The 27,688-nt window shown below is 40.5% G+C and overlaps 2 protein-coding genes and 1 long non-coding RNA gene across 8 annotated transcripts; 2 read left to right on the forward strand and 1 right to left on the reverse strand.

Annotated features, from left to right (window-relative positions):
• Positions 1–328: 328 nt before the first annotated feature.
• Positions 329–7,315, reverse strand: LOC147356203 (uncharacterized). Of its 2 annotated transcripts, none has more exons than XR_015143141.1 (3): positions 5,239–5,966; positions 4,422–4,509; positions 329–3,661 (listed from the first exon to the last, which is right to left on the reverse strand). XR_015143141.1 is itself a non-coding variant. In XM_086343405.1 (3 exons), the coding sequence occupies exon 1, from the start codon at positions 6,859–6,861 to the stop codon at positions 6,475–6,477; it is 387 nt and encodes a 128-aa protein (XP_086199531.1). In that variant the 5' UTR covers positions 6,862–7,315; the 3' UTR covers positions 329–3,661; positions 4,422–4,509; positions 5,956–6,474. The 2 variants fall into 2 exon arrangements, 1 of the variants encoding a protein (XP_086199531.1); XM_086343405.1 differs by having other exon boundaries at positions 5,956–7,315.
• On the forward strand, positions 4,642–5,582 carry LOC147356204 (uncharacterized). Its single transcript, XR_015143142.1, has 2 exons — positions 4,642–4,778; positions 5,327–5,582. It is a non-coding gene; the product is annotated as an uncharacterized LOC147356204 (long non-coding RNA).
• On the forward strand, positions 6,191–27,313 carry IVNS1ABP (influenza virus NS1A binding protein). 5 transcript variants are annotated; one of them, XM_086343398.1, is made up of 15 exons: positions 6,191–6,489; positions 13,461–13,683; positions 14,647–14,775; positions 14,997–15,166; positions 15,292–15,367; positions 16,715–16,888; positions 17,213–17,338; positions 18,699–18,806; positions 22,875–23,004; positions 23,234–23,458; positions 23,904–24,025; positions 24,120–24,246; positions 24,342–24,473; positions 24,598–24,771; positions 25,904–27,313. In XM_086343398.1, the coding sequence occupies exons 3-15, from the start codon at positions 14,665–14,667 to the stop codon at positions 26,155–26,157; spliced, it is 1,929 nt and encodes a 642-aa protein (XP_086199524.1). In that variant the 5' UTR covers positions 6,191–6,489; positions 13,461–13,683; positions 14,647–14,664; the 3' UTR covers positions 26,158–27,313. The 5 variants fall into 5 exon arrangements, with proteins under 5 accessions (XP_086199524.1, XP_086199526.1, XP_086199525.1 ...); XM_086343399.1 differs by lacking the exon at positions 6,191–6,489 and adding an exon at positions 9,221–9,397; XM_086343400.1 differs by lacking the exon at positions 14,997–15,166.
• Positions 27,314–27,688: the final 375 nt, after the last annotated feature.

Below are 27,688 nucleotides of genomic sequence, written 5' to 3' on the forward strand. Positions count from 1 at the left end.
TTGGAGTAATTGGAGGAGGCCTTCAAATAAAGAAATAAAGATTTACTCATCACCCTCCATGTACTAAGTATAGAAAATTCTGTAAGGCAAGTATTAATTCCTATTTTGAAGATTAGAAAACAGAGTCGCCGAGAAGACAAGAGATTTTCGTTAAATAATTAAGCAACAAGGCCAAGATTTTGGACCTCGGCCTTCAAGTCCAGTACTCTTTCATTTATACAAGCCTACTTCTTGGAAGTGACAAAGTGCTGATTGGGTCTTGAAGGATTGGTGGGAGTAAGCTATTGAGAGAGAAACTTTGAAGAGAAAGGGTATCTCAGAGGCAGGGTGACCTTTTCTTTTTAAACTTTTTATTTTATATTGGAGTTTTGGGCCTCCATGGTGGCTCAAGATGGTAAAGAATCTGCCAGCAATGCCAGAGATCTGGGTTCCATCCCTGGGTCGGGAAGATCCCCTGGAGAAAGGAATAGCAACCCACTGGTGTGCTGCGATTCATGGGGTCGCAAAGAGTCGGACACACCTGAGTGACTGAACCGAACTGAACTGAACCAGTATTCTTGCTTGGAGAATCCCAATGGACAGAGGGGCCTGGCGGGCTACAATCCATGGGGTTGCAAAAGTCAAACAGGACTGAGCTGACTTTCACTTCACTTCATAGCTAATTAACAATGTTGCTATAGTTTCAGGTAGCAGCAGCAACTGGGCCACACATATACATGTATCCATTCTCTCTAAAACTCCCCTCCCATCCAGGCTGCCACATAACATTGAGCAGAGTTCTCTGTGCTATACAGTAGGTCCTTGTTGGTTATCCATTTTAAATACAGCAGTGTGTACATGTCCATCTCAAACTCCCTAACTACCCCTTCCCTCCATTCTTCCCCACTCTGGCAACAGTAAATTCCTTCTCTTAGTTGGTAAGTCTGTTTCTATTCTGTAAATAAGTTCATTTGTATCATGTCTTTTTAGAGTCTGCCTATAAAGGATATAATACAATGTTTCTGTTTCTCTGATTTGTGTGTGTCCAATGCTCAGTCATGTCCCACTCTGCGATGCCATGGACTGTAGCCCACCAGGCTACTCTGTCCATGGAATTCTCCAGGCAAGAATACTCTCATTTACTTCACTCAGTATCAGGCATGGTGACCTTTGAGGCCATTGGTGGATTATGTTGCCATCATCTCTTTTCCCTCATATTTTCCTCTATAGCAGGACATTAGAGATGATTGGGAAAGATAACATTTCACTTTATCTGTTCATTCTGTTTGCTAGGGTGCCAATTTTGAAGCACGGCTACGAGGAATTACTCTTGGGGGAGGAATTTTTAGATAACAACTTTATGACTCTTCAGTAATTTAGAAAGCCTAGTTCACAAGAATTTTGTAAAATTCCATCATTTTCTCATTGTACTTCACTCTGGTCTCCAGAAGGTAGAAAACATGATAGAAAAGGGTAGAACTGATGTTATATCCTCACTTCTCTATCCTTCCTGGCTTTTTTTTTTTTTTTTTTTTTGTAGAAGCCTCTTAACTTCATGTGTTAAGTGATCAGCTTACACTGGCAACAGCTGGCTGGCTAGTCCAGCTGAAAACTGTGTTGTATGACTTTCAGCCATCAGGTGTCAAGTTTTGGATGCAAACACAACAAAAGATCTTCTGGATCAAACTGTACAGATTTTGCTCTATGTTACCAACTTTTTTTGTTGATTTTGCTTTTTGTTACCAACCAAAAGTTATAAACACTTTTTTGTTTATACATTTGATTTTAACATTTGTATTAAAAACTCAGTATAAAGGCTGCTTACTCTACACCTTGCTTATTTTCAGCAATCTCGTTTTTTTTTTTTTTTTAAGATTTTTTGAATGAAGACTTTTAGAAAGCTTGTGAAGTTGCTCAGTCATGTCTGACTCTTTTCGACCCCATGCACTGTAGCCTACCAGGTTCCTCCATCCATGGGATTTTCCAGGCAAGAATACTGGAGTGGGTTGCCATTTCCTTCTCCAGGGGATCTTTCTGACCCAGGGATCAAACCTGGGTCTCCCGCATTGTAGGCAGACCCTTTACCATCTGAGTCACCAGAGAAGTCTAAAGCTTAGGTTGCACTTTGTAATTTAAGAGTTGAACATACGATTGTTGGCCACACAGTCCAAAGAGGTAAGCAGGCTTAAAGATCATATAATGTCACAGAAAATATGTTTGAATGACATGAGAGGTTTTAATTCCTAAGAAACTGTTGAAAGAGAAAGAAACTATTCAGGGATTCTGGTTGTTGGAACAGGAGGCTAGAGTTGTTCTCAAAATTTTACCAGGGATGACTTCAGAAAACTAGTAAAAGGTCATTAGCAAAACAGCTTGGATAATGTAATGGTCAATAAGGATAATGCAGAGCCAAATTATTTTGATTTTATAATCTCTGGATTATATATATTTCACACACACACACACACACGTATATTTCTTGCCTGAAAAATCCCATGAACAGAGGAGCCTGGTAGGCTACAGTCCAAAGGTTCTCAAAGAATGGACATGACTGAGCAACTAAGCATTCTCTAAAACAGAATACTTAAAACAGTTTTTTAGAGAGGCAAGTTCTCAATTTGTTATACACTGAAACACATAATAATTTCCAATGACCTTTTTTAATGGAAGTTTTAAGATTTTCCCTTGTGCTTCTGGTGGCTTTTATGACACTACCATTTTCTTGCTTCTGCTCTTAAGACACCACTAATATACCCTAAAAATATTTTCAAATGCCAAAAGTAAAGAAGAGAAAAAATGTGAGAGGAGAGCAGCATTACTTCAAGGGATGAGAGAAATACATGAAATAGACAAGTCAGTCACTCTGGCTACTGGAAAAACCAGTGGACTGGAGCAGACAAAGCACTGCTTTGCCAAGCCAGAGACTAGCAATAGTTTTCTGTTCAAAACAATTTTGATTAGACAAAGGGCATCTAGAAAATGTTGATAGCTGATCCAAAATAATGTAATATGGAACAGAAATTTTAAAATACAAACAGCTTTCCAATCTAAAATGAATGTTACAGTAAGACTCAGAAATTCAGGCAATTGCTAAGTTGTCATATTTAGTTAGATTAACATCTTATAATTAGCATGGCTAATAAATAAGAGAGGTAACTACTATCTGGAACAAAATGGAGCATGTATATATATTCCAAGAAAAGGATTTTGTATCTGAAGTGCTTCTCAAACTTTCGTGTGGGTAAAAGTAGCTGAGATGCTTGTCAAATGTTGACTTCCAGGCCTCTATCCCAGAGAGTCTGGTTTAGCAGTTTTAGGATATAGCTTCTTGGTGGTGATCAGTCGTGGCCAAATCTCTGTTACCTCAGGGAGTGTAGCCTACCAGGTTCCTCTGTCCATGGAATTTTCCAGGCAATAATACTGGAGTGGGTTGTCATTTCCTCCTCCAGAGGATCTACCTGACCCAGGGACTGAACCTGTATTTTTATGTCTCCTGCACTGGCAGGTGGATTCTTTACCGCTGTGACCTGGGAGGCCCAGGCTTTATTAACATTTGGAGTGGGATCGTTTTCTTGTTGTGGTGGACTGTCCTGTGCATTGCAGGGTGTTTAGCAGCATTCTGAGTCTGTTGGATATCAGATACCTCTCTCCTGTCCCGTTTCCAGACACTGCCAAATGTCCCCTGGAGGCAAAAAAAAAAAAAAAAAAAATCATTCCTGGCCTTTGAGAATCACTTGCTTAGGGTAAAGCTTAGGAACCTGCATTTCTAATAAAACATCTAGGTTATTTTGATAAATGTGGTGCATGTGGACCAAATCTGGAGAAACGCTGAACTGAAGTGGTATGAGTTGAATTATGTCCCCTCCAAAATTTGTGTTAAAGACCTAAACTTCAATATCTCAAAGTATGATCTGATTGGGAAATGGTGACTTAGTTAAGATGAGGCCATATCAGGTTAGGGTGGGCCTCTAATCCTTATAAAAAGAGGACATTTGGACATAGAGACAGGCACATGGGGGAAAGGCCATGCAAAGACTGGAGCTCTTTTGCCACAAATCAAGGAATTACCAGAAGCCAGGAGAAGGGCTTGGAACAGATCCTTCTCAGGTGCCTACAGGGGAACTAGGACCCTACAAACACTGTGACTTTAGAAGTACAGACTGTGAGACAATAAATTTCTGTTGCTTAAGCATTCAGCTTGTGGTACTTTGTTATAGAAGCCCTAACAAACTAACACATAAGGAACAAAACACAAGCATAACATTTAAAGCAGGATCAGAGAGGAAAATAGAAAGATTGCAGGTAGGCACCAATTCCTAATTTATCGTTCTCAGTGCATGACATAAAATAGAAGTCAATAGTTTTCCTTTATATTAAACACTGTTAAAATATGTCTTGTGTAATGAAAATATTGAGTGAAATCTTATAATTGGTTACTTTACCAGGCTGAAATTGCCCACGGTGTTCCACTGTTAAATTTTCATCTGGTTTATACAGTAATTGGATAGATAGGTTTAAATCTGGAGTTGCCTGGAGGACAAAAGGAATGCATAAATTATGTCATTATTCATACAGAAGGTACTACACAAATGTGAAATTCCACATGAGGCAAAAACGCATTGACTGATCATGCTGTAGCTTTAAGAAAGTGTTGACTGTTTCAGGTCACAAAGGCACTGTTAAGAGTACAGCAAGAGGGACCATGTGTACAGCAGGCCACAGAGTCATGTGCCTACTTGAAGTGGGCAGTTCATTCTCTCTGGAAGGATGAAGTCTATGGTATTAAAAGAAGGTAAAAGGTACGTACTCTGTTTCATTTGCAATAAAAGTGAACACTTCTGTCAATTATCTGAAGACAAAAACAAGAGCCCAGTGGCAAATGTCAGTCTTTTTCTCCTCTAGAACCATACTAATAGATATCTTAGGTCCTCGTTTCCACCCACAATTGAATTGGAAACAAAAGTCTCCTTGCTTCAATATTTTAGAATAAAAGTTGTAAAGCTTCTATTGCAGATGAAAGGCCCCTACATTTTTCTGCTCCCATAAGCGTACATGAAATAGTTAATGATAAAGAGTAGTAGGAAGTGATGACTGATGACGAAGAGCTCCTAGAAATATCCTCTAAGCTCAGGGATCAGATACAAACAAGGTTAGGCGTAGATGGCTTAAGTGCCCTGGCCAAATCAGGATAAGCTAACACATTAACCTGGAAGCCTTTGCCAAACTCTTAAACAAGTTTACCTCACAAAATCCCCTCACCTTCAATCTAGGAAACTTTCCAGTGTGCCCTTCAGAGTCACATGAAGTTGCTGTCAAGTGTCTTAAGTGTCTCCCTTCCCCTTAACAGGTTCGCCTTCTGGGGGCAAGATGGGGCGGTGGAAATAAGGCTGCTATCTGTTCTCAAGGTTACTCTCTTTCTCCAAGAGGGCAAGTCCAGCAAAGAACTGACTCAGTGTCTCTGAGAGGAGAGCTGCACTCGGACAAAAAAAGATCTCGGGAACGAAAAGCAGATGTAAACAGATTTCCACAGCAACGCTGATACAATACTATGTCTTCCCTGACCTCTCCAATGGTTTTCTCAAAAGTGACTGAATCCTCTCGCCCCTCTTTGTCAGCGAGCTTCTGTTGTTCCTCACAATCACCACGCTCTCTCCCCGCACACCACCACCCACAAAGGTGACGGCAGACTGGCTGCTACAGACTCTTAGGTCCATTGCGGCCAGCTCCGGTCTAGGGCGGTTGCCTGTAAGGACATTTGACGCCGAAAAAACCTAATCTCCCATGTCTCATCTGTCAAGCTATTGTGCCTCCAGGGACTGCAGAACAGGTGAGGGCGCCTGGAGGCAACCAGTTCCCGTACTGTCTGAAGGGGCGAAGAGAGGGTGCCGGGGTGAGGGAAAGGAGGGCGGACGGCGCGATAAGGAAGGCAGCGCGGCCGAAGCACCCCCCCTCTCTCAGGGATCACCTTGCGCTGACCTAGTTGAGCTGCGCAGGACGGAACCGCACAGGGCTGGGGAGAAGGGCGGGGCGGCGGGGGCGGGGCCATAGGTGGGCGGGGCCTCGAGGGCGATATTGCTGCGCTCGCCGGTCATTTGCCGGCTCTCCAGCCGGAAGCGTCGGGGAGGCGTTGGCGGCTGCGGAGACCGCGGCGAAGGCGGTGCACGTGGTGACGTGCTACGGGGGTGCGGCGCGCGCGGGCCGCCGCGGCGGCAGTGTCTCCGGGACGCGCGTGGAGGGCGGTCGCTCGGGGCTGCTGTGCAGAGTTTCGCCGCCTGCGGTTCCAGCGCGGCTGTGCCAGCGAGCGAGCGAGCGAGCAGGTCTAGGCGACTTCCCGGTGCGCTCCCGGCCTCACAGACTCCGAGGAGCTGTGCGCTCTTCCCCTCCTCGCTCGGTCACTCCCTCCTTCGCGGCCTCGAGGCGCTTTCGGTTGGGCCGATTCCCGCCCGCTTCCTCCTGCTCCCCGCTGAAGCTCCAGAGATGAGTTTTTTCATCTCTTTAGAGATGAACCAGGTAATCTGCGCTGGTCCCACTGACGAGGCGGGGGAGGAAGGGCAGGCTGACTCCGAGCTGGCGCATGGAGCGGGCGGCTGGGGTTTGAGGGTGGGAGGCGCGGAGCGGTGCGGGATCCCCGGGGTGCAGGAGTCGGCAAGTCGCCGCAGTCGCTGCTCTCTGTGGACGAGGAGCCGGCGCCGCGCGGACCCCGCGCTCCAGGCGCTGCCGTGGTTGTCCGGTCGCGTCAGCGGCCAAAGGCGGGTGGCGGGCCGCCTCGGATAGCGCTGCGGCCGAAGAAGCAGAGCGGGAGGGACGAGAAGTTTTGGGTTGAGGGGGTCCTCGGGGGGGCTGGGTCAAGACCTTCCGGAAGGAGGGCGCGGGAATCTCCATTTCTGCTGTCAGGAACCCCGCCTAGTGTGTGTGGGGGGGGTGTCTGCCCGGGGTCTGGATTCTCTCCTGAGCCCTCGCAGGACCCGGCGACTGTGGGAGGGGAGCCTGCCCAGGGCCCAGTCGGTGCTCCCGGGTCTGGGGTAGGGTGGCACCGCGCTCCCGATCGCCGTGGGCCGCGGGGTCCTTTGTTCCCGCTCCACGTTGCCCGCTTTTCTTGCCAAGCGCGGGGAGAAGGGGGCGGGAGGAGGGAGGGAGCTGCTGCCCTGACGTGTCGGCGCTGAATGACTGCGGGCCGGGCCAATCCCGGGCGGGGGTGTGCAGACGCTGGGCGCCTTGCCTCCTGGCCTTCGGAGTGGTCTCCTGCCGGGCCGCGCAAGGATGAAGGCCTGGGACTGCAGGGCTCTCCGGGCAGCCACTCGGGCCCTCGCCGCTTTGTTTCCCATCCCCGCCGCACCCCCGCACCACCCCCCTTCCCCCCTCCCCCCGCCCAAAAAAATCAGCAGAGAGGTTTGTTCTTTTTCCGTCCTTCTGCGCATTTTGCGTAGCGACTCTGGTTGTAAGCTCATGATGGTAAGAAACTATCAGGCAGTAGGATCAGATTGAGGGTTAGCCCTAGGGAAACTTGAACCACAAATACTTCAGAAATTTTACTTTTCCCCCAATACAAATTAGATCTATTGTTTGAGCCCGCTGCCGTTTCAAAAACTAGTAAGTAGAAATCGTAGAAATCAGAGGCCGATTAAAGGATTTATTTTGTTACCCAGTATCTGTTGTCAGTGATGGAGGGCTGGAACACCCTGGCATCAAGCTGTTCTTTGAGGACTGTGTGTGTGGTGACCTTCTGTCCACTAGTAAATAACAACTCGGCAAGCTTAGTACTACTCTAAACAGTTCAAGTGTAGCAGGGACTAGGCTGAGACAGTATTTTCTTTCAATTATTCTAGCACTGGCGGTTAAGGAAAAGAAAATATTGATGAACAGCTTTAGGCATAATCATGCTGAAACTTCTGAAAGATGCTGAAGGAGCAGTCATTATTTGTGTATCAGAAGGTGAGGCGTACACTATTTAGAATTGGGTTGAGAATACCATAATTTAATACCAGCTGGCAGGCTACTTGTCAAATGTCTGTAATTTGTAGTGAGAGAGAAAACTGAACTAGCATCCCTGACCTAAAAGAGACCCAGAATGATTTTCCTCTGTATTTTCCTAATATTTGAAATCTCTGTCATTAATTAATACATATTAATTTCTTAATTTATCTTAACTTGTAGTTCTGTTTTTCCACCTCTTGCCCTCAAAACAGCATTCCAGGTTTGGGTTTTAAATTAGTGTCTTTTTGCTACTTCCTTTGGAGTGGGGTTTTGTTTTTTCTTGCTTGAAGAATGTTTTAGGTGGCAGTTGAATATATTTTGCAAATAAGTGTTCCGGTTTTTTATTGTAAAATGTTTTTCTGTTGGGGAACTGTCTTAATCATTCATTTAGACGAAGTACTCCTAAAAATCATTTCATTGACTTTTCAACATTATGGTCGTATACTCAAATCTACAAGAAGGTTGGGAATCCCCCTACCTTGTGCTTGGGAGTGTAAATGGAAGAATTAACGAATAAGGGAGTGATTTCTGTTTTCTGTCAGAATCACAGAAAATACATTCTTATATTCACTGGTGAACTTTAATTTGTTGTTGCTCTTGAGTCGCTAAGTCTTGTCTGACTCTGCGACTCCATGGACTGCAGCATGCCAGGCTTCCCTGTCCTTCACTATCTCCTGGAGTTTGCTCAGACTCATGTCCATTGAGTCAGTGACACTATCTAACCATCTCATCCTCTGCCACCTTTAAGTAGAAATTTTAATTACCACCTTGTAAATGATTTCGAAACCTACACCTCACTATCCTTACTTTTGGCATCAACCTGGATGCCCAACAGGTGCATCAGCTGTATAAATATCCCAAAGCAAATTCCTCTTTTCCTTCCCGACTTTAAGCATGCAGTAAACTAAAAATGTCTGTTACACTTTTTGAGTTCTAAGTTTGATATTGAGTTTTATAATAATGCCAAATATCTTCTCTAAAATATCAGTTGCCTTGGTAGGATAAGCAAGGGTATAATAATTTCCATGTTTTTTACCCATTCCTCTAGACCACCTCCACGTTTCTGCTAGTATCTTGTGCCTCTGTGCTAAAAATTCTGCTCTGTCTAAATCATCTTAATATTGATCTCTTACTTCCTCTCCTACTATTTACCATATGCATCCTGCAAACTGCAGTCTGTTGAAACAGACATTGTTGCAGTTTCTGGAATATTTGTGCTTTCCCATCTTTTCCCCCTTTTGTGTGAACTGTTTTCACTGCTTGGCTTGTCTGTCTTTCTGATTGGTCCGTGGAGTGTGCGAGGCTGGGGAATGGAGTTAGCTCTGTTGTGTCATGAACATCGCATTCCAAACTGTCTGCCATCTGTTTGGAGCCATAAGTGTATGTGGGATGTAAGAACTACAGAACAACGAGGTTAATGGCATGGAGTGGGTGAGTGAGTCTGGTGAGTTTTGGTGTATATAGATGGATCATTTCAGATATTGGGAATCTATAACTTGTAGTTTTAAAAAGATTTGTAGATTTTCTTTGTATTCTAAAGTCTGTTCTTGAAGTTGGCTACCCTCAAAAGATTGCCTTGAAGCTTAAATAAGCTTGTAATTTGCCTTGAGGTTTTTTTAGGATGCTTTAAAAGTTTGATGATAACATTTTATCTTATTCTTACTGAAAGCCCAAGAATGTTGAGGGAGATCTATGGCTTTTTTTTTTTAAACTTCTCTTTGATAAGACTTACTGAATTGTATTTGGGTTAAGCTAATCTTTGGGGGAGCTTTGGTAACATGTGAACTCCTGGGTTTTACTAAAGCAGTTGAATTATTTATGTATGAGTTGTCTGTCTCTCTTTCCTTGCACTGACCACATTAAGAAACTGCAGTGTATTTACCAGAATATATTGTACTTGACTTCAGTTTTCATTTTAAAAGTGGATTTGTCAAATGTATTTTTTAAATATCAAATAAAATTCTAAATTTTATACTTTTCTATAAGCCTGGGATGTTGGAGCTTTTGCCTTGGCTTTTCAAATATATTAAAAAAAAATTCTCCCCTTCTCCCCACATGTTTGTTCCATCGAGTTTCATAGACCAGATGAAGATCTGTGAATTTGTGGAAAGGCTTAAAACTTGGTTTGCCCATGCTGACTTCAGTGAGAGTGAATGTGAACTTTGAAAGACATGGTTTTTTGCAGGCAGAAGTTGATGTGACCTCCTCCAGTTTGGGGGTGGGTGAAAGAAGGGGCACACAGTGAGGCCACAGTAATTAAGTTTATTGCATTAATTTAAATGTCAAGTGAACTTGAATTAGCCTTTGAAATCAAGTAGGGCTGTACTAATCAGCAGACATCAAAGAGATGAGGTTCATATTGAGACTTTGCTTTACTAGAAAATCACCTAGTACTACCCTGGTGGCTCATGATAAAGAACCCACATGCAATGTGGGAGACCTGGGTTTGATCCATGGGTTGGGAATATCTCCTGGAGGAGGGAATAGCAACCTACTCCAGTATTCTTGCCTGGAAAACCCTCTGGACAGAAGAAGAACCTGGCAGGCTACAGTCTGTGGGGTTGCAAAGAGTCGGCCATGACTCAACGACTAAATAGGTGCTCTATTGCAGAACTAATAACATTGTACAAATGTGCATGGCAAGAGTTGCTCCAGATTTTCTCCAGTGACGTGAAAGTTGCTCAGCCATGTCTGACTCTTTGCAACCCTATAGACTCGGCCATGGAACTCTCTAGGCCAGAATACTGGAGTGGGTAGTCTATCTCTTCTCCAGTGGATCTTCCCAACCCAGGAATCAAACCGGGATCTCCTGCATTGCACGCAGATTCTTTACCAGCTGAGTCACAAGGGAAGCCCAAGAACACTGGAGTGGGTAGCCTTTCCTTTCTCCAGGGGATCTTCCCAACCCCGGAATTGAATTGGGGTGTCTCACATACCAGGCGGATTCTTTACCAACTGAGCTATTTTCTCCCAAAGGACTAAAGTGATTTTTAACCATCTGGGTTTCTGTTGTTGTTTTCCAAGATGAATTTTAGGTAGAACTTTGACACTATCAAATATACCCTCAGAGATCCTGTGAGTGTGATTGCACAGCACTGTGATAAAGCAGTCACATGAGTTTTTTGGTTTCTCAGTGCATATAAGAGTTATGTTTATAGGATACTTGGGTCTGTTAAGTATCCAAAGCATTATCTTTAAAAACAACTTATATACCTTAATTTAAAAATACTTTATTGCTGAAAAATGCTGACCATCGTCTGACAATGCAGGGTTGCCACAAACCTTCAATTTGGAGGGGTTGGCGGGGGGTGAGGGGGAGCAGTGTTTGTCAAGTACAGTACTTTGGTGGTTTAGTCACTCAGTCGTGTCCGACTCTTTGCAACCCCATGCACTGTAGCCCACCAGGCTTTTCTGTCCATGGAGTCTCCAGGCAAGAATACTGAAGTGGGTTGCTATGCCCGCCTCCAGGAGATCTTCCAACCCAGGAGTCAAACCCCAGCCTCCTGCATTATAGGCAGATTCTTTACCATCTGAGCTACAAGGGAAGCCCAAAATACACTACGGTGAAGTGCAATAAAGCAAGTGTTTGTGTATAGATGCCGTTTTTTTTTATTCTTGATTAAATCAAGGTTAGTTTACAAAGAAATACTGAATAAAACCAGTCAAGGCTTAAAATACTAACAAATCTCCATTTGTGTTTTGTTTCTGAGAGGGCATACACTTACATCATTTCTAACATAACTTGCATAGAAAGGTTCCTCCCTTTCACCCTTGCATAGATTTTCCTAACTTGGGCTAGGTCTTGGCTGGAAATGTTTAAGGTTTCTTTTAGATAGTGCGTTCTCTCTGTACATAGAATTAAGAAGAGCTGAATTAACTAATCTAGATGCAAGTGAACAGCAGAGGAAATCAGTATTACACGATGGTATGAAATAGTTTCATTGCAGGTATAAGCATTGACAACAGTCCCAACTGAGGTCCGAATACTCAGGTTTCTTTGAGATAAAATCTAAGCTATGGAGAAACCAGTGAAGGCATACAGGATTCAGGTTGTGCTACTGTTGAACTTAATATGGTAATTTGTTGAAATAGAACTGGATTAGCCTTTAAGTGGGTTCTGGGGTAATAGACCATTCATATTAACATAATTGTTTGAGTTGTGGGTTTGATTGATATATAAGAATCCAGGTAATTTTAAGATTTCCATTTTTAAAAATATGCACATCTTTCAAATAATTTATTTAGTTCTGGTTTGCAGAATTAGACACTGGTATAAAAGCAGTTCAGGTAATTAGCTTCCCTGGTGGCTCAGAGGGTAAAGCATCTGACTACAATGCCAGAGACCCGGGTTCTATCCCTGGGTCAGGAAGATCCCCTGGAGAAGGAGATGGCAACCCACTCTAGTACTCTTGCCTGGAAAAGCCCATGGACTGAGAAGCCTGGTAGGCTACAGTCCATGGGGTCGCAAAGAGTTGGACACAACTGAGCGACTTCACTTCACTTCTTCAGGTAATTAAAAAAATAAGAACCAGCGGACTTTGACACTTTATTTAATGGTGTGAAAATAAGGGGGAAAGAGAAGGTAGGAGGATTGAGTGTGATTTCCTTGCAGATTTGATTTGAACTATAACTTTCTGTTGGTAGTTTATTACTGTATATGAGAAAAAATGATCACATAAAGCACAGACATTAATATTTTCCATTTTGTTTATTTAGTTTGTTTCAACAAATTACTTATCTTTATACAGGTTTCTAGGCTACTTGCTTTGGGCCAGGGGAGGGGGAGGGGGGGGCGGCGGCGCGTCGGGAGGTGGTGGGAAGGATACAAAGATAAACAAGACAGAGGCTCTGCTTTCAAGGGACCTTGAATCATGGAAGATAAGCAGGTACACAGCCCAGAATAGACCAGCTGGAAGATCACACAAACATACTTTCAGAGAGGGTGCAGTATGTGGAGGATGGAGAGAAACTATGTTCTCAGCTGGGGGGATCTGGTGGGGGCTCTATGAAGGTAAGATGTCATCTGCAGAGGCTGTGTTAAGGGTATTCCAAGAAAATAAAACTTGAACAAAGGTACAGAGATGAGGAAGTACGCAGAGCATGTTTGGGAAACAGAGTATCTGGTTTGAGTGGAACATTGTGTACACGTCTGGAAACAATGAAGGTTACTGCTGGTTGGTGAAAGCAGACGGATCACGTGTTTGTGTATTAATTAGAATCTCACAGTAACAAATATTAGAATTAACCAATATTTACATTTGTTCTTGTATATCTCACTTAACTGATAAGTTACTAGCTCCTGCCCTCTGGGGAGAGTTTTGGTTTGTTTTTCAATCCCAAGTGGTTGCAAGTTAAATGAAAATATTTATGTATAGTTACATTTGTATTATATTCTGTATTGTGCCATTTACCTTGAAATGTCTTTAAGATCAGGACTTAGCATGATCTGCCTAGATCAATTACATTCTTTGATCATTCTGAATATCCAAAAATTTTCATTATTACAGATTATGATGCATGATTATCACAGAAGAAATTCGTGTCTATAGCTTTAAAGGACTTGATTACATCATTTTCAAGCCTGATAGTTTTGGAATCACCATTAGAGCTTAAGACTCCTCTGCCTTCACTTCAACCACCTGTCTTCATACTTCGCCGAAGTGCTGAGTTTCCTTTGTCCGTGGATTATTTAAAGCATCCCAGAAATAACAGTTCTCACCAGTATAGCAGGTAAGTGAATATTCAGTGGTCAGTGCACACATTTTTTTTTCCTAAAGACTGTGCCAAGTACACCAGCATCCTTTCATAATTTTTTTAAAAGGCGGAGAAGTCAATAGTATTTGTAGAAAAAAAACTTTTTTTCTATTGTTTTCTTTTCTGTAAACTGTTTTGAATTTAAATAAATCACTTACTTCAAACTGAACCCTTCTTTTACCACTTTTTGATGATGTATTTTGTGTAGCCATTAATCCATTTGTTCACAGGAAAAAGTGAAATGAAAAAAATTTTTTAAAGAACATACATTTCTAACATGTATTGTTATGAGACAAGTAGTTTAGAATAAATGAAACATGGAAAGGGAACAGAATTTTTTAAACTATTTTAATTTTATTGGCGTATAGTCAGTTTACAATGTTGTTAGTTTCAGGTGTACAGCAAAGTGATTCAGTTATACATACACATACATTTTCTTTTTTAGATTCTTTTCTCCTATGGGTTATCATAGAATATTGAGTAGAGCAAAGGGAACAGAATTTAAGTTAGTCTTATATCAGTTTTTCTCATTTGTGAGTAAAGGAGTGACTGTAGCCCCAGTCCAAGGAATCTGTATGTAATGACCACTTCACATCCTTCCAGACTTTTCAGTTGCTTGTTGTATGGATTTGGGGAGGGCTTGGTTTCCATTTTCTTCCCCTTCACAGTGTGTGTACTAATAGAAACCTGGCCAAAATTGCTAGGATATCATACCACTACTGTACGAATTCCTAAAAAGACTTAGGACCAAAGTATAGGGGTACAAAGGCTTGGACATTCAGTGCCAGCGTTGTTTTAGCAACGTTCTTGTGTGATAAATTTTTATGTATTGTTGATAGGATGGAATTTGAAAATTAAAGATACTGTATTACTTTTCAAAATGTTATAAAAATCACCATTTATAAGTAAAAATAACTTGGCTTTATTTCTGCCCTTTAGCTAAATTTAAAAGGAAAAATGATTCCCAATGGATATTTAATGTTCGAAGATGAAAATTTCATTGAATCTTCTGTTGCCAAATTGAATGCCCTGAGGAAAAGTGGGCAGTTCTGTGATGTTCGACTTCAGGTATTTAAAACTTAATTGGAAACTTACAGAACTGATCTTTCATTACTGAAAACCGTATGTTCCTGGATTGACTTATTTTCTTTCTCATAAGAGGCATTTAATGAAATAAATTTAAAAGACAATGATTTACCTAGAAACATAAGATGAAGGATACGATGTAGTAATTAGTTAGAGAAATACATAGTCCACAGTGCTTCTAATTTTAATGCCTGATGTTGCAGGTCTGTGGCCATGAGATGTTAGCACACAGAGCAGTCCTGGCCTGCTGCAGTCCCTATTTATTTGAAATCTTTAATAGTGACAGTGATCCTCACCGAGTTTCTCATGTTAAGTTTGATGATCTCAATCCGGAAGCTGTTGAAGTCTTGTTGAATTATGCCTACACTGCTCAGTAAGTTCTCTGAAGTACATCATATAACTAGGAAATGAAATTCCAAGTCCCTCTAAATTTATTTAAGAATCTGTGTTTTAAGGCCATGGTATGATAAATGATATAGAACCTTTTTTTTCCAATAGGTTGAAAGCTGATAAGGAATTAGTCAAAGATGTTTATTCTGCAGCAAAAAAGCTGAAGATGGACCGTGTAAAGCAGGTAGAGTAACAGAAGTAATATACAAGGAGTAATGTTACTAGGGGGTCTTACTTTATATAATTAGTTTGTATAATTTGTCATAAGACATCTGTTGGTCTCAAGAACTTGAAAATGACCCCTTTTCCTCCCTAGAGATGTGAGTATGTATATAATTTTAACTGTTTAGCTATAGTAACGGTCACACTTCCTCTTAGATAATTCAAGCTACAGTCTTGCTCTTTCAGTAGCCTTCTCTGGTGGGGTATCCATGTCAGTCTCTGATAACATGAATTAAAACAGTCTTGATAGTTCTCAGTCATATAATTCATACCCTTAATTCTTGATTCTTCTACATTTCTCAGTTCTTCTTTAGAAGTTTTTTTTCTAGAATTTAATGCCACTGAGAAGTGGCATTAATAATTTATAGAAGAAAAAAGCTTTTAATCCTGTAGTGTAGGGGTCAGTAAACTGCAAGCCTTAAGCCAGCTGCCTAGTTTTTTAAAGTTTTATTGTAACAGAGCTCTCCACTGCAGGTGGTCTATGGCTACTTTCTGCCTGCAGTGACAGAGTGGAATAGTTGTGAGAAAGTAAGGCCCACAAGCCTAAGCTGCTTACCATCTGGCCCCTTAGGAAGAAGTTTTCCTGTTCCCCTCCTCATGTCATTCTGCTTAAAAACCCTTCTGTGCTTATAGCACATGTCCTTCAGGTTAGCATTCCAGGTTCTCCCTGATTTAATTGCTATTCCTCCAAAATATTTCCTGATTTTCTTATCTTTTGTTCTAGCCAAACTAAACTGTTGCAGCATCTTGCCTAGTACCTATCTGCATTCAACATCATTTCCCCTCTAGAGGCCAGTTCAGATAATTTCCTTTATGAAGCCTTGTCTGTCATTCTAGTGGGAGATACTTCTCTGAACATTTCATGTACATTTTCATAGCATTTCAATTTGTTGCATTTTAAACAACTTATGTATTTGTATGTTCTTCTTTGATGTTATTGTTTATATACATGTATCCTTGGTAGCTCAGACAGTAAAAAATACACCTGCAATGTGGGAGACCTGGGTTCGATCCCTGGGTTGGGAAGATCCCCTGGAGAAGGGAACAGCTACCTACACTAGTTTTCTGGTTTGAAGGATTGCATGGACAGAGGATCTTGGCAGGCTACAGTCCATGGGGTCACTACGAGTCAGACATGACTGATTGACTTTCACTTCACTTCATTCTTCCTACAGTTTAACTTGTTCTATTAAGGCAGTGAGTTTTGTTGATTAATTTTTATATTGTCTCATAGTACTTACAAGGAATATTAAATATTTGTTAAATAAAGTGTGTGTAAATGTTGACACTTTGTATTTTTTTCCCCAAGGTTTGTGGTGATTATTTACTATCTAGAATGGATGTTACCAGCTGCATCTCTTACCGAAATTTTGCAAGTTGTATGGGAGACTCACGTTTGTTGAATAAGGTTGATGCTTACATTCAGGAACATTTGTTACAAATTTCAGAAGAGGAAGAGTTTCTTAAACTTCCACGGCTAAAGGTAAAATATATAAAGATTAAAGATGTGAAGGTAAATCTATAAAGAGATATAACTATTTAGTTCCAAGAATGTAATCTTTGTTCATGTTTCAAGCAAGTGAGTAACGATTATGAAAATGACAGTCCATTGAAGTGATGTTATTTTTAGCCGTGTAAAGGTTTCTTCCTACCTGTTTGTTTACTTTTCTTTCTTTGGCTACTGGTTTATAATTCTTATAAATTAGAATAAATGTATGGAGTGTAATGGGCATCTGTGACCACTTTGTTATGAAGTAGAGAATTAAGAGCCTCGACACTGATCTGTGTCTGTTTTTCCCCACTCTAGCTGGAAGTAATGCTTGAAGATACTGTTTGCTTGCCCAGTAATGGCAAACTGTACACAAAGGTAATCAACTGGGTGCAGCGTAGCATCTGGGAGAATGGAGACAGTCTGGAAGAGCTGATGGAGGAGGTTAGTTTTAAAGTAAATGGGACTCAACAGTTACTAAAAATACTTTTGCTATAACATGAAGGATTCCCTGTCACTTTTATTTTATAACAATGACCCTAAAGAATTTAAATTTTGCTATAGGTACCCCTAAGCTGAGAAACAGGGGGGGTGTCCAGGTGAGCTGAATGAACTGTTCAGTTTGGTCTTCTGCTTTTCTTTTTTTTATTTCTTTGCTTATTATGTGCTGTTAACTTTCTTTAAAGTAGCATGTAATTTGCTTTAGACATGGGAGGTGGTACTGAAATTTTCTGTAGATTCTTAATTTTTCTTCACAGGTTTTTGCTTTAAATTTGACAAGTAGGTAAAAGCTTCTAATGGTTGTTCCTCCCCATTGATTTATCTCCCCATAGGTTTATTAACAAAACTAGGATACCCAAGACTGAAGAAACAAGAAGAATCCTCAAGTGTATTGACACGTAAAGAAGCAGCAGTCCTGCCCCAGTTCTCCTAAGAAAAATCCGCTGTGGGCAGAGAACGATGATGATTTAATGGTGTTTACTCCTTTACAGGATTCTTATCTTTAAAGCTTTGTGTCTTTCAATGGTGTTGTTCATACATAGAGTCACTCACTTAACTTGGGCTACTTTTTAAAAAATACACAAGGAAAAATCGACGGAGAAATGATGGGAATTAAACATGCAGGTGAAACAGTGGAGTTGACCTTGAGTTTATCCCTCCACTTAAGCCTTTCAGATACACGAAAGGCTTATTACCAAACCGGTTAGGCCTTTAGAAACGCGGTTATCATTATACTCTAAAAAGGTGAAGAGGTGATCTTTAAATTCTGTCTGGTTCCCCCTTGAAAACCAGATGCATTAACCATGTGTTTGCATCGTTAAGGGAGGCAGGGAGGCAGCTGCGGAGGTCGTCGGAACTCTTGCATTTGTGTTGTTTCTTCGCCTGCAGGACAGAAATATGTTCATACATATTAGGCCACTTATCTTCGAAGGTGTAAACCATATTTAGTGCTTTACTGTAAATATGTACATTCTTTAAGAGTGTATATATTGTACTGGTCCCTTTTTTTTTCTTAATGCTGTATCATGGAAGCTATGAAAAAAAATGAAGATTTCTTTCAAGCCAGCCAAGCCAAGGATTCTTCAGCCAGTATTAGAAGATTCTGTATCTTATTTTTTGCTTTTTTTTATTTTTATTTTTACCACCATGACATGTTTTCTTTACTTTGGGGATCCTGCCAGAGTAAGATGTCAAGAATCCAAGAAGCACACTGGAGGTTGCCGTGAGGCGTGGTGTGATCTGCATACTAGTGGAGTAGCCATGGAGACAGTAGCCACATGGGTGTTCTGTTGCTGTTTTGCAGGTTCAAACCTTGTACTACTCAGCTGATCACAAGCTGCTTGATGGGAACCTACTAGATGGACAGGCTGAGGTGTTTGGCAGTGATGATGACCACATTCAGTTTGTGCAGGTACACAATGCACATCTGAGGTAACCTCAGGTTAAAGTTTGATTAGAGCATTTTATAGTCTACTGAAATTTTCCTTTAATAAAGGAAAGTGAAAGAACATCATTGGTATAACTGGACAGAAACATTTGCGGGAGAAAAACCAGCCTATCTTTCTTAGCATTACTACCACTTTTGCCACATAAAAAGAAATTAGCACAGCAAACTAGGAAACCCCATTTAAATTTTGTGTGTGTGTCTCGATCAAATAGGATTTTCAAATAGTAAGAAAAAGGGCCAATAAGATGAAGCAACATAGAAATGCTTTGGTTTTTTGGTTGGACCATAAAAAATAGTTGTCAGAGGAATGACTGTTAAACCTAAGTTTTATAAATCCAGGTACAAACTTTTTTCGTTTATGGGCAAATAACAGAGAAAAGTGTACAGATCATAAGTGTCACATGGTAAACCCCTTGGTTTAAAAACTTATTGGATGAAGAAGAGAAGATTTCAAGCGTTCTGTAAGCCTTCCTGTTGCCTGCTTCCCAGTCACTTGCCCTACGCTACCCCAGGGGGAGCCATTATCTGAACTTCTGAACATTACCTTAGTTTGCCCATGCTTGAAATTTATGTAAATGGTTATAGAGTATGTATTGTTTTTGTTTGGCCTTTAGCTTAGCATTGTATTTGTGAGGGGTGAACTATAAAGTAGGCTGAGTTGACCCAAATTAATGGATGTTTCCCTTTAGTAATTAAAAGGTAAATGGTAGACTCAGAAAACAACCTATATGGTGATGTTATTAGGTGTTCTGTGTCAGTAGTGGCTGGACATTTTTATTTTCACAGAAGTTTTTGGGTGTAAATTTGTGCATTCTGAACGTTGAGGCTATCTTTCCCCTTGTCTCCAAACATCATAGGTTGACTTTTTTTTTTTTAAAGTACTCTTTGATCAGGCAGTGGTTGAATGCCTACTAAGTAGAAGGCCATGATGTTACCTAAGAGGGCCCCCAAACGTGTAAGAAACAGTTTCTGCTTCCAGGACCTTACAGGAGGAGGTAAATCAGAACAGACTAATAAGCATTACCTACAAAAGACATTCAGGGAGGGTGGAACAAGAGAGGAAAAACCAGGGAAATTTCACAGTGGAGGCAACATTTGAGCAGTCTAAGGATATAGAAGAGTTTGCAGATAGAGGCGTGTCAGGTAGCAAAGGATACCTGGACAAGGAGATTCTCTTGGAGTTGCAGGTCTCACAACTGGAAAAGTCGGTAAATATAGTCTGATTGGGGCTTCATACTTTATTCTACAAGTAGTGGGGGGCTTTCAAAGAATTTTAGACAAGGGAGTAGAGTGAACTGAACAAACACATTTCACAACTTTAATAATAGTGAAAAACTGGGCAACGGTCCAGCAGCAGGGGGACTGGTCAAATTATGGTTGTTTCCATACTGCCGAGATCTGTAAGTCCATTAGTCGTATTTTAGACAGTGAACTGGTAGGTGGCATTCTCTGGGTTGTGGAATTCCAACTGATTTTGGTGAGGGGGAGGGTGTGGTTGTTTGTCTTTTACTTACTAAAAGCATCAAATCCTTCTATTTTTTATGACCAGGTGCAGAGGATAGAGGAAAGCTTGTGAGACCACTCTGTAGACTATTACAAGCAGTAGTAGTGGTTCAGGTTAAAAAAAAAAAAAAGATGATGAGCCTTGATTTGAGGAGAAGGGAAAAGGGTAGACTAGATGTTTCTAGTTGCAAAGGTCCTTAGTAACTGTTTGGGAAAATCAAGGAAAAGGAAGAATTTGAGGGTGAGCAGGATCCTGACAAGTGTGACTCATTCAAAGGACGTGCCATGAATAGAGATAATGAAGTAAGAAGGAAGAGGAGACACTAGGCTTTAGAAATAGGAAGTGAGGTCGAGAAGTAGCCATTAGCCTCAGAGTGGTGTTCAAGCTAGCTAACATAGGAGAAAAAAGTCTGAAAGACTGAATTGTTGACTATGTTAAATCATACTCAGAGGGGATGTAAAAAGGTCAGGGGTTTCTCATCTACACTGGTTTTAAGGCAGCCACTCTGTAACCTTTAGTGGTTGTAATTTCCCAAAAGTTACGAAGGTTAAGATTAGCTTGAGAAGTGATGGTGGCTGGAAAAGCCACCAGGGACCACCCCCCTGGGGAGGGGAGTTCAGAGGCAAAGTGTAGGCCAATGGGTGTGCTGATGGGAAGAGTTGATATGGGAAAGTTTGAAGATAAAGCAAAGAATTAGGTTTGAAAATGTCTGGAGTTGACCAGCATTTCTGTATAAGGCTTGTAGTTAATAACACTAAGTAGTCATCCTTGTTACCATGCTTTTTTCTTTCTCATTGATTTTTCTCTCAAAGCCGTACATTAGAACAGTTTTCTTAACTGCAGTAAAAGCCATCATCATCTTGTGTTACTTTGGCTTCCTTTTTCCCACAGATTGGGATAGGGTTTTATGTACCTTGTAACTGCTATTAGCAGAGGATACAAACAAGACTATCATAGTATAAAAGAGTGGCTTTATACTCAGAATTCCTAATTTTTATTTTTATTGTTTTATTGCCTTAGGCATTGTATATCTTCTGATTTTCAGTATTTTTGTCTATCAGATGGATAAGTGTATTGCCCTTCCTGAATTAAAAAAGATGATGTGAATAAAGTACCCAATAATACCTGGGTACATAATGTGTAAATGGAATTTGATAAAAACCATTACCATGATACATTCTCTGTCTTCTCTCAAAATAGCCTCTGTACTGCAACCACATTTGCTGAATTGCCCACACCAAACTTGATAGTTTTTTCCCAGCTTCAAGTAGCTACCAGAATCTTTTTCTCTATTGTCACATGTCCTTCTTCTTCCACTCTAAAGAGAAATTTCCTTTAGAGATCCTACCTACCCATGTGGCTTTGGCCCTGGGGACCAAAATAGAGGAGCAAACTTGGCCAGGTATTGAAGGTGGTACCTGTTCATTCAGCAGACACTTCCTGCCAGGGTAGTCTTGATTCTTCCGATGCCTTGTGATCATATTCCTTAGACGTATTTAGGGCTCAAGAAATTGGAAGAAAACCATCAAAGGGAATTCGTACACGAGGGCACAGTGTAATCACAGTCATTTGGAAATTTGCAGCTTTGCCCGTTTCTCCCTCTTCTATGTTCCTGTGTATTCCTTTATGAGTGTTTGATTCTGTTAGTGTTACTACTTTATTAATATCTGAGTACCATTTTTTACTTTTGTGTTTTGATGTTGTTTTAACTTGTCTCGGCTTCCCTGGTAGCTCAGATGGTAAAGAATCTGCCTGTAATGTGGGAGACCTGGGTTCAAATCCTGGGTCGGAAGATCCCCTGGAGAAGGGAATGGCAACCCACTCCAGTATTCTTGCTGGAAAATTCCATGGACAGAGGAGCCTGGCGGGCTACAGTCCATGGGGTCACAAAGAGTCGGACACAACTGAACGACTCATACTTTTACTTGTCTAAAAAAACACTCTATAATATCTTTAGGGCAATCCTAAAGAAATACAGTTGTAAATGTTTCTTGTAGTTGCCACTTTTTTCCTATAAAATAACTTTCAGAGATTGGATGGATATGTCTGCTCACTTTTGCTAACATTGTATGAAGGATGATACCAGTACATATGATTTAGTTAAGTTTAGCAGTTTCATGGAGATAGTTAAATGTATTCTTTTAGTTAATTCTTGCTATTTTAGATTTATAACATATTTCGGGAGGTTCTATACTTATTTATGTGGATTATGAGGGAGGAGGTTCCTTTTGTTCTTCCCTTGAGTACTTTTCTACTTGATCTGCAATGTTTTTTTCATTGTTGAACTTGAGCCTTTTCTTGATCAGGGTAGGTACAGTTGTTTCCTTGTCAAGTGGAGGTGGAACAAGGCCAGTGACAACGTGTCAGCCAGAAAGTGTTGGTTTGCGTTCAGTCTAGGTGTGCTGTAAATGTCATGCGTAAGTGAAGGGTACGAAGTGTTTTTTCAGTGTTGTGGACTAGCTCAGGAGCAAAGGTACACCAGGTATGGTCTTTGGCTAGGTTTCTGTAGCTGCCTTTTGATTTTGCAGAAAAAGCCACCACGTGAGAATGGCCATAAGCAGATAAGTAGCAGTTCCATTGGATGTCTGTCTTCTCCAAATGCTACAATACAAAGCCCTAAGCATGAGTGGAAAATCGTTGCTTCGGAGAAGACTTCAAGTAAGTGTATTACACTTGTCAGATTGCCTTTGGTTTATTTCTTTTTAAGAAGGAGTTTTAAGTTAGAACCATATCAAGTTGATCGAGGAAAAAATTCAGAAGCAACTAAATTTGGAAAAGAGTAACAGGTCATCCCTGTCTGGAGTCTGGAGTCCAATGCAGGATCACCACAGCAACCGAAAGTAATAAAAATTGCATCTTTAAAAACACAGAACTCTTGTGCTTACAGATAACACTTACTTGTGCCTGGCTGTACTGGACGGTATTTTCTGTGTCATTTTCCTTCATGGGCGAAACAGCCCACAGAGCTCACCAACAAGTACTCCAAAACTCATTAAAAGTTTAAGTTTTGAGATGCACCCAGATGAGCTCATAGAGAAGCCCATGTCTCCTATGCAGTATGCACGATCTGGTCTGGGGACAGCAGAGATGAATGGCAAACTCATAGCTGCAGGTAAGAACAGAAGGATGAGTGACTTAGCCAAAAGCTTTAACTGGCTAAGTCTCTTAAGCAAATGTTTACGCTTGCTAATGACGTGCAAATTTTGGAAGACAAGGTTTAATATGCCTTCTGTGGCATTCCACTTGACCACATTCTAAGATGACAGAGTCACTACTGTTGTAGCGCCTCATCTTCAAGTTAATGTCTGTCTCTAATTCCTTAAAAACTATAAAGTAAGTAGTTGTGTCCTAATTTTCAAGCCAAGATAAAGCAGTTTACCTATACTGATAATTTTGTCATTCAGCTCTAACAAGCACTTAGTTAAAATGGGGCCTTATTAAGTTTGTGGATGAAAATTCTTTACCTCATTTTGTACAGATTACTTGAAACATTCTAGACCAGAAACCCTGGGCCAGTTTAATATTTTAAACATAACTGTTTGTGGTTCTTATACCAGGTGGCTATAACCGAGAGGAGTGTCTTCGAACAGTTGAATGCTATGATCCACACACAGATCATTGGTCCTTTCTTGCTCCCATGAGGACACCAAGAGCACGATTTCAAATGGCCGTACTCATGGTAAGTATATTATTTTGCAGGAAGCAGCAGCCCACATTTAGCATTTCTGCTAACTTCACAATGGCAGAAGTGCTCATCTCTCGCTTTGGCTTAGGGCCAGCTCTATGTGGTCGGTGGATCAAATGGTCACTCAGATGACCTGAGTTGCGGAGAGATGTACGATCCAAACATGGATGACTGGACTCCTGTTCCAGAATTGAGAACTAACCGCTGTAATGCAGGTAATACTTTCCTGCTGAGATAATCAAATACTTAAACTGTACTTAAGCATGATGATTAAGTTATCCATTTTTAACCTTACTTTATACTCACGTAGGAGTGTGTGCTCTGAATGGGAAATTATACATCGTTGGTGGATCAGATCCATATGGTCAAAAAGGACTGAAAAACTGTGATGTATTTGATCCTATAACAAAGTCATGGACGAGCTGTGCACCTCTTAACATTCGTAAGTTGATTTTCTTTTTTTAAGTATTTTTTTTTGTAAGACCTCTGAGTCAGCGGTATGTGCAGTGCACACTTACAGTTTTGGGGAGATACAGTAATAGTTTTGGTTTGACTTGATCTTACAGGTAGACACCAGTCTGCAGTCTGTGAGCTTGGTGGTTATTTGTACATAATTGGAGGCGCAGAGTCTTGGAATTGTCTGAACACAGTAGAGCGTTACAACCCTGAAAACAACACCTGGACTTTAATTGCATCCATGAACGTGGCTAGGCGAGGAGCTGGAGTGGCTGTTCTTGACGGTGAGTGTTGGGATTTGGAAAGTTGAGGAATGGGTAGTGGCAAGAGTTTGTTTTAAAATTCCAAGAGAATGTCAGTAATAACTATGCACTGTTGTAATTAAGAGTTCAGAAGCAGCCATCGTTTCTGACACAGTGAAGGTTGGTGGTTTGTCTTTTAGAAGTTTCTAATAATCAGAGACTCGGTACTGGGTATATAGCATAAATATATTCACCTTCTTCCATAAATCATACTCCTGATGCATTATCTTGGAGTTTGAGTTTGTTTCTTTAGAGCAAGAATTTGTAAAACAAAGGAAATACAAATCATCTAGTTTACTCCATGCCGAATTGAAAGCAAAACAAGTCTTTCCAAATCATTTTATATAGACAGCTTTCTTTTCGCTTCCATTTTATTGATTTACATATTTATTTTGGAACAAAGCTTGTGGCTCTACTGGTAAGAGCCTAAGTGTGGAGGCACACCAGTAAGTAGCCCACTGGCCTGCAGCCTTGGGCCTTGGGAGCCTTGTCAATTCTTTCATAAGTACATGGACACAGGTAGGCTAAGTGACAATCAGATGAGAAAATAAGGATTTTGAGAATCCCCAAAAAAGTTTTTTCCTAAGCTACAGAGAATATTTAATGCTAACATTTTATTTGAAAATAATTTAACAATTTAACTGCCTATGTATATTTGAAAATAGTTCATTTCATTGCCTGTTTCCAAGAATAAATTTCTGTAGCAAAACCATTTTATATAGTTGGAAAGGTCTAGAAAATGTTCAGTTATTTAAGCCTTCTTTCCTGTAATCTTCATTCTTGTGCACTGGATTAATAGAAAACTTTCCAGTGCACTCTAGGCAAGTTGTCTAACTTCTGGGTTCTTCATTTCTTCATCTGTGATATGACAGTAATAGAAACCACCTCATAGAACTGTTGTGAGAATTACACTTCCTTTAAATTGCCTGACTTACATGTGCAAATGGGCTTTTATCAATTTTATTCCATTGTATTCCCAGCTTCTAGGGAATGCTTGCCACATTTAGTTAGGATGAACGGGCTTTTCTACCGAGAACCACTGATTTTAGCAAAAGACAGATTTAAGGGTTTCTTTCTTAGCCTCTCCAGATTAACCTTGTCTCTTCTCTCTCAGGAAAACTGTTTGTAGGTGGTGGCTTTGATGGTTCTCATGCCATCAGTTGTGTGGAGATGTATGATCCAACTAGAAATGAGTGGAAGATGATGGGAAACATGACTTCACCACGGAGCAATGCTGGGATTACAACTGTAGGGAACACAATTTTTGCAGTGGGAGGATTTGATGGCAATGAATTTCTGAATACGGTGGAAGTCTATAACCTTGAGTCAAATGAGTGGAGCCCCTATACCAAGATTTTCCAGTTTTAACAAATTGAAGACCCTTTCAAACTAACAGGCTTAGTGATGTAATTGTGTTTAGTAGAGGTACACTTTGTGAATAAGGAGGGTGGGTGGGTATAGATGTTGCTAACAGCAACACAAAGCTTTTGCATATTGCATATTATTAAACATGCTGTACATACTTTTCGTGTTTATTGGGAAAGGAATGCAAAGATGAAGGTCTGTTTTGTGTATTTTTAGGACTACTTTGGTTACTTTTTGGAAGTTGATATTGTAAAAGAATAAACCAAGAATTGATTGGGAACGTCATTTCAAGAAGTCCCCTCTCCTCCACATTTGTTTTGCCAGTTTGCACATTAAATGACTCTTTCTCCTCAAATGTGTATTATGGGGCAAGAGGGGTAGGGTAAGATATAGGCAGTTGGGTTTTTTCAAGGGCCCTTTTTCAGTAACTGGAACACTCTACAACAAAGAGACTTATTTAACTAGATGACAGTGACTATTTTTGTTTTTATTAAAAGGAAGCTTACATGCCTACCAAGGTTTAATCTTTTATGATTGCCTTTTTATAACTTTTTGTATTCTTAGCAGAGTACTTTCTTTACCTGTTGAAGTTAACATGTCGCAGGTTCAAATTACTGAAGCAGAGTGGCAGTCTTAAAAGTATGCAGTGAGGTGTTTTATACTCACAGAATACAAACTTCAGAACTTTTGCCTTAGCTACAGGTTTTTTTTTTTTCGAGAATGCAATACCAATGTTTATTTGAATGGGGTTGCTGAACAGTAACATGGCTGTGATTTTTATTTGATACACTGTTTTTAAATACTTTGACTTCTTGGGGGTGTATTTTATATAGCAAAACACTCAATATTATATATAACAGTAAAGAACAGTGAAGTATTTTATCTTCTAAATAATTCCTATTTTTTATCATTAACAAAACAATCCTAAAATAGCAGTCCTTGATTGTGGGGAAAAAATTACCTTAAACTGTACTGGGTTTATGAATGCAGCCTTATCAGAACTCTGTCGTTGTTCAGTTTGTCTATTCATTCGGATAAATACTGGTTGGAGTGGTGACTTGGTATTGTGTAATGCTACACATGTAACTTACGGTGCCAAAATTAGAACATCCTAATGCTTGCTGTTGATGCAAACGTATTAAAGGTACTTTGCAGGAAATCCTTGCACCATGGGATTATTCTCCAAAAGTTGTTTGTATTCTTTTTCATTACTAAAAGTTTTGGGGGGTGATTTTTAAAATTTTTTTCCCAGTAACAATGAGCTTAAGTTATTTGTGGGAAAATACTTACCTGGTATCTTACATCTGAAATAAGGACTGTTGTTTGGGGGGTTTTTTTGTTTATTTTTTGCTTTTCTCTGAGAAGGCAAAGAGGCACATGGGAATCTCATGAGCCACCTGGGACCATATGACTATCCAGTGTCTTAAGTTGGGTTAAGAAGAAAATTAGTTTTTTCCCCAAGTGTTCCACTGGTGCTTTGACACCTTAGTTCACTCCTCTGTTCCACAAAGAACCACCAAGAAAGGAAATCAGT

Source organism: Bos grunniens, chromosome 16 (assembly GCF_055505025.1).
Source record: "Bos grunniens cultivar Pamir isolate PY7600 chromosome 16, Bosgru_T2T1.0, whole genome shotgun sequence".
Lineage (NCBI taxonomy): Eukaryota > Metazoa > Chordata > Mammalia > Artiodactyla > Bovidae > Bos > Bos grunniens.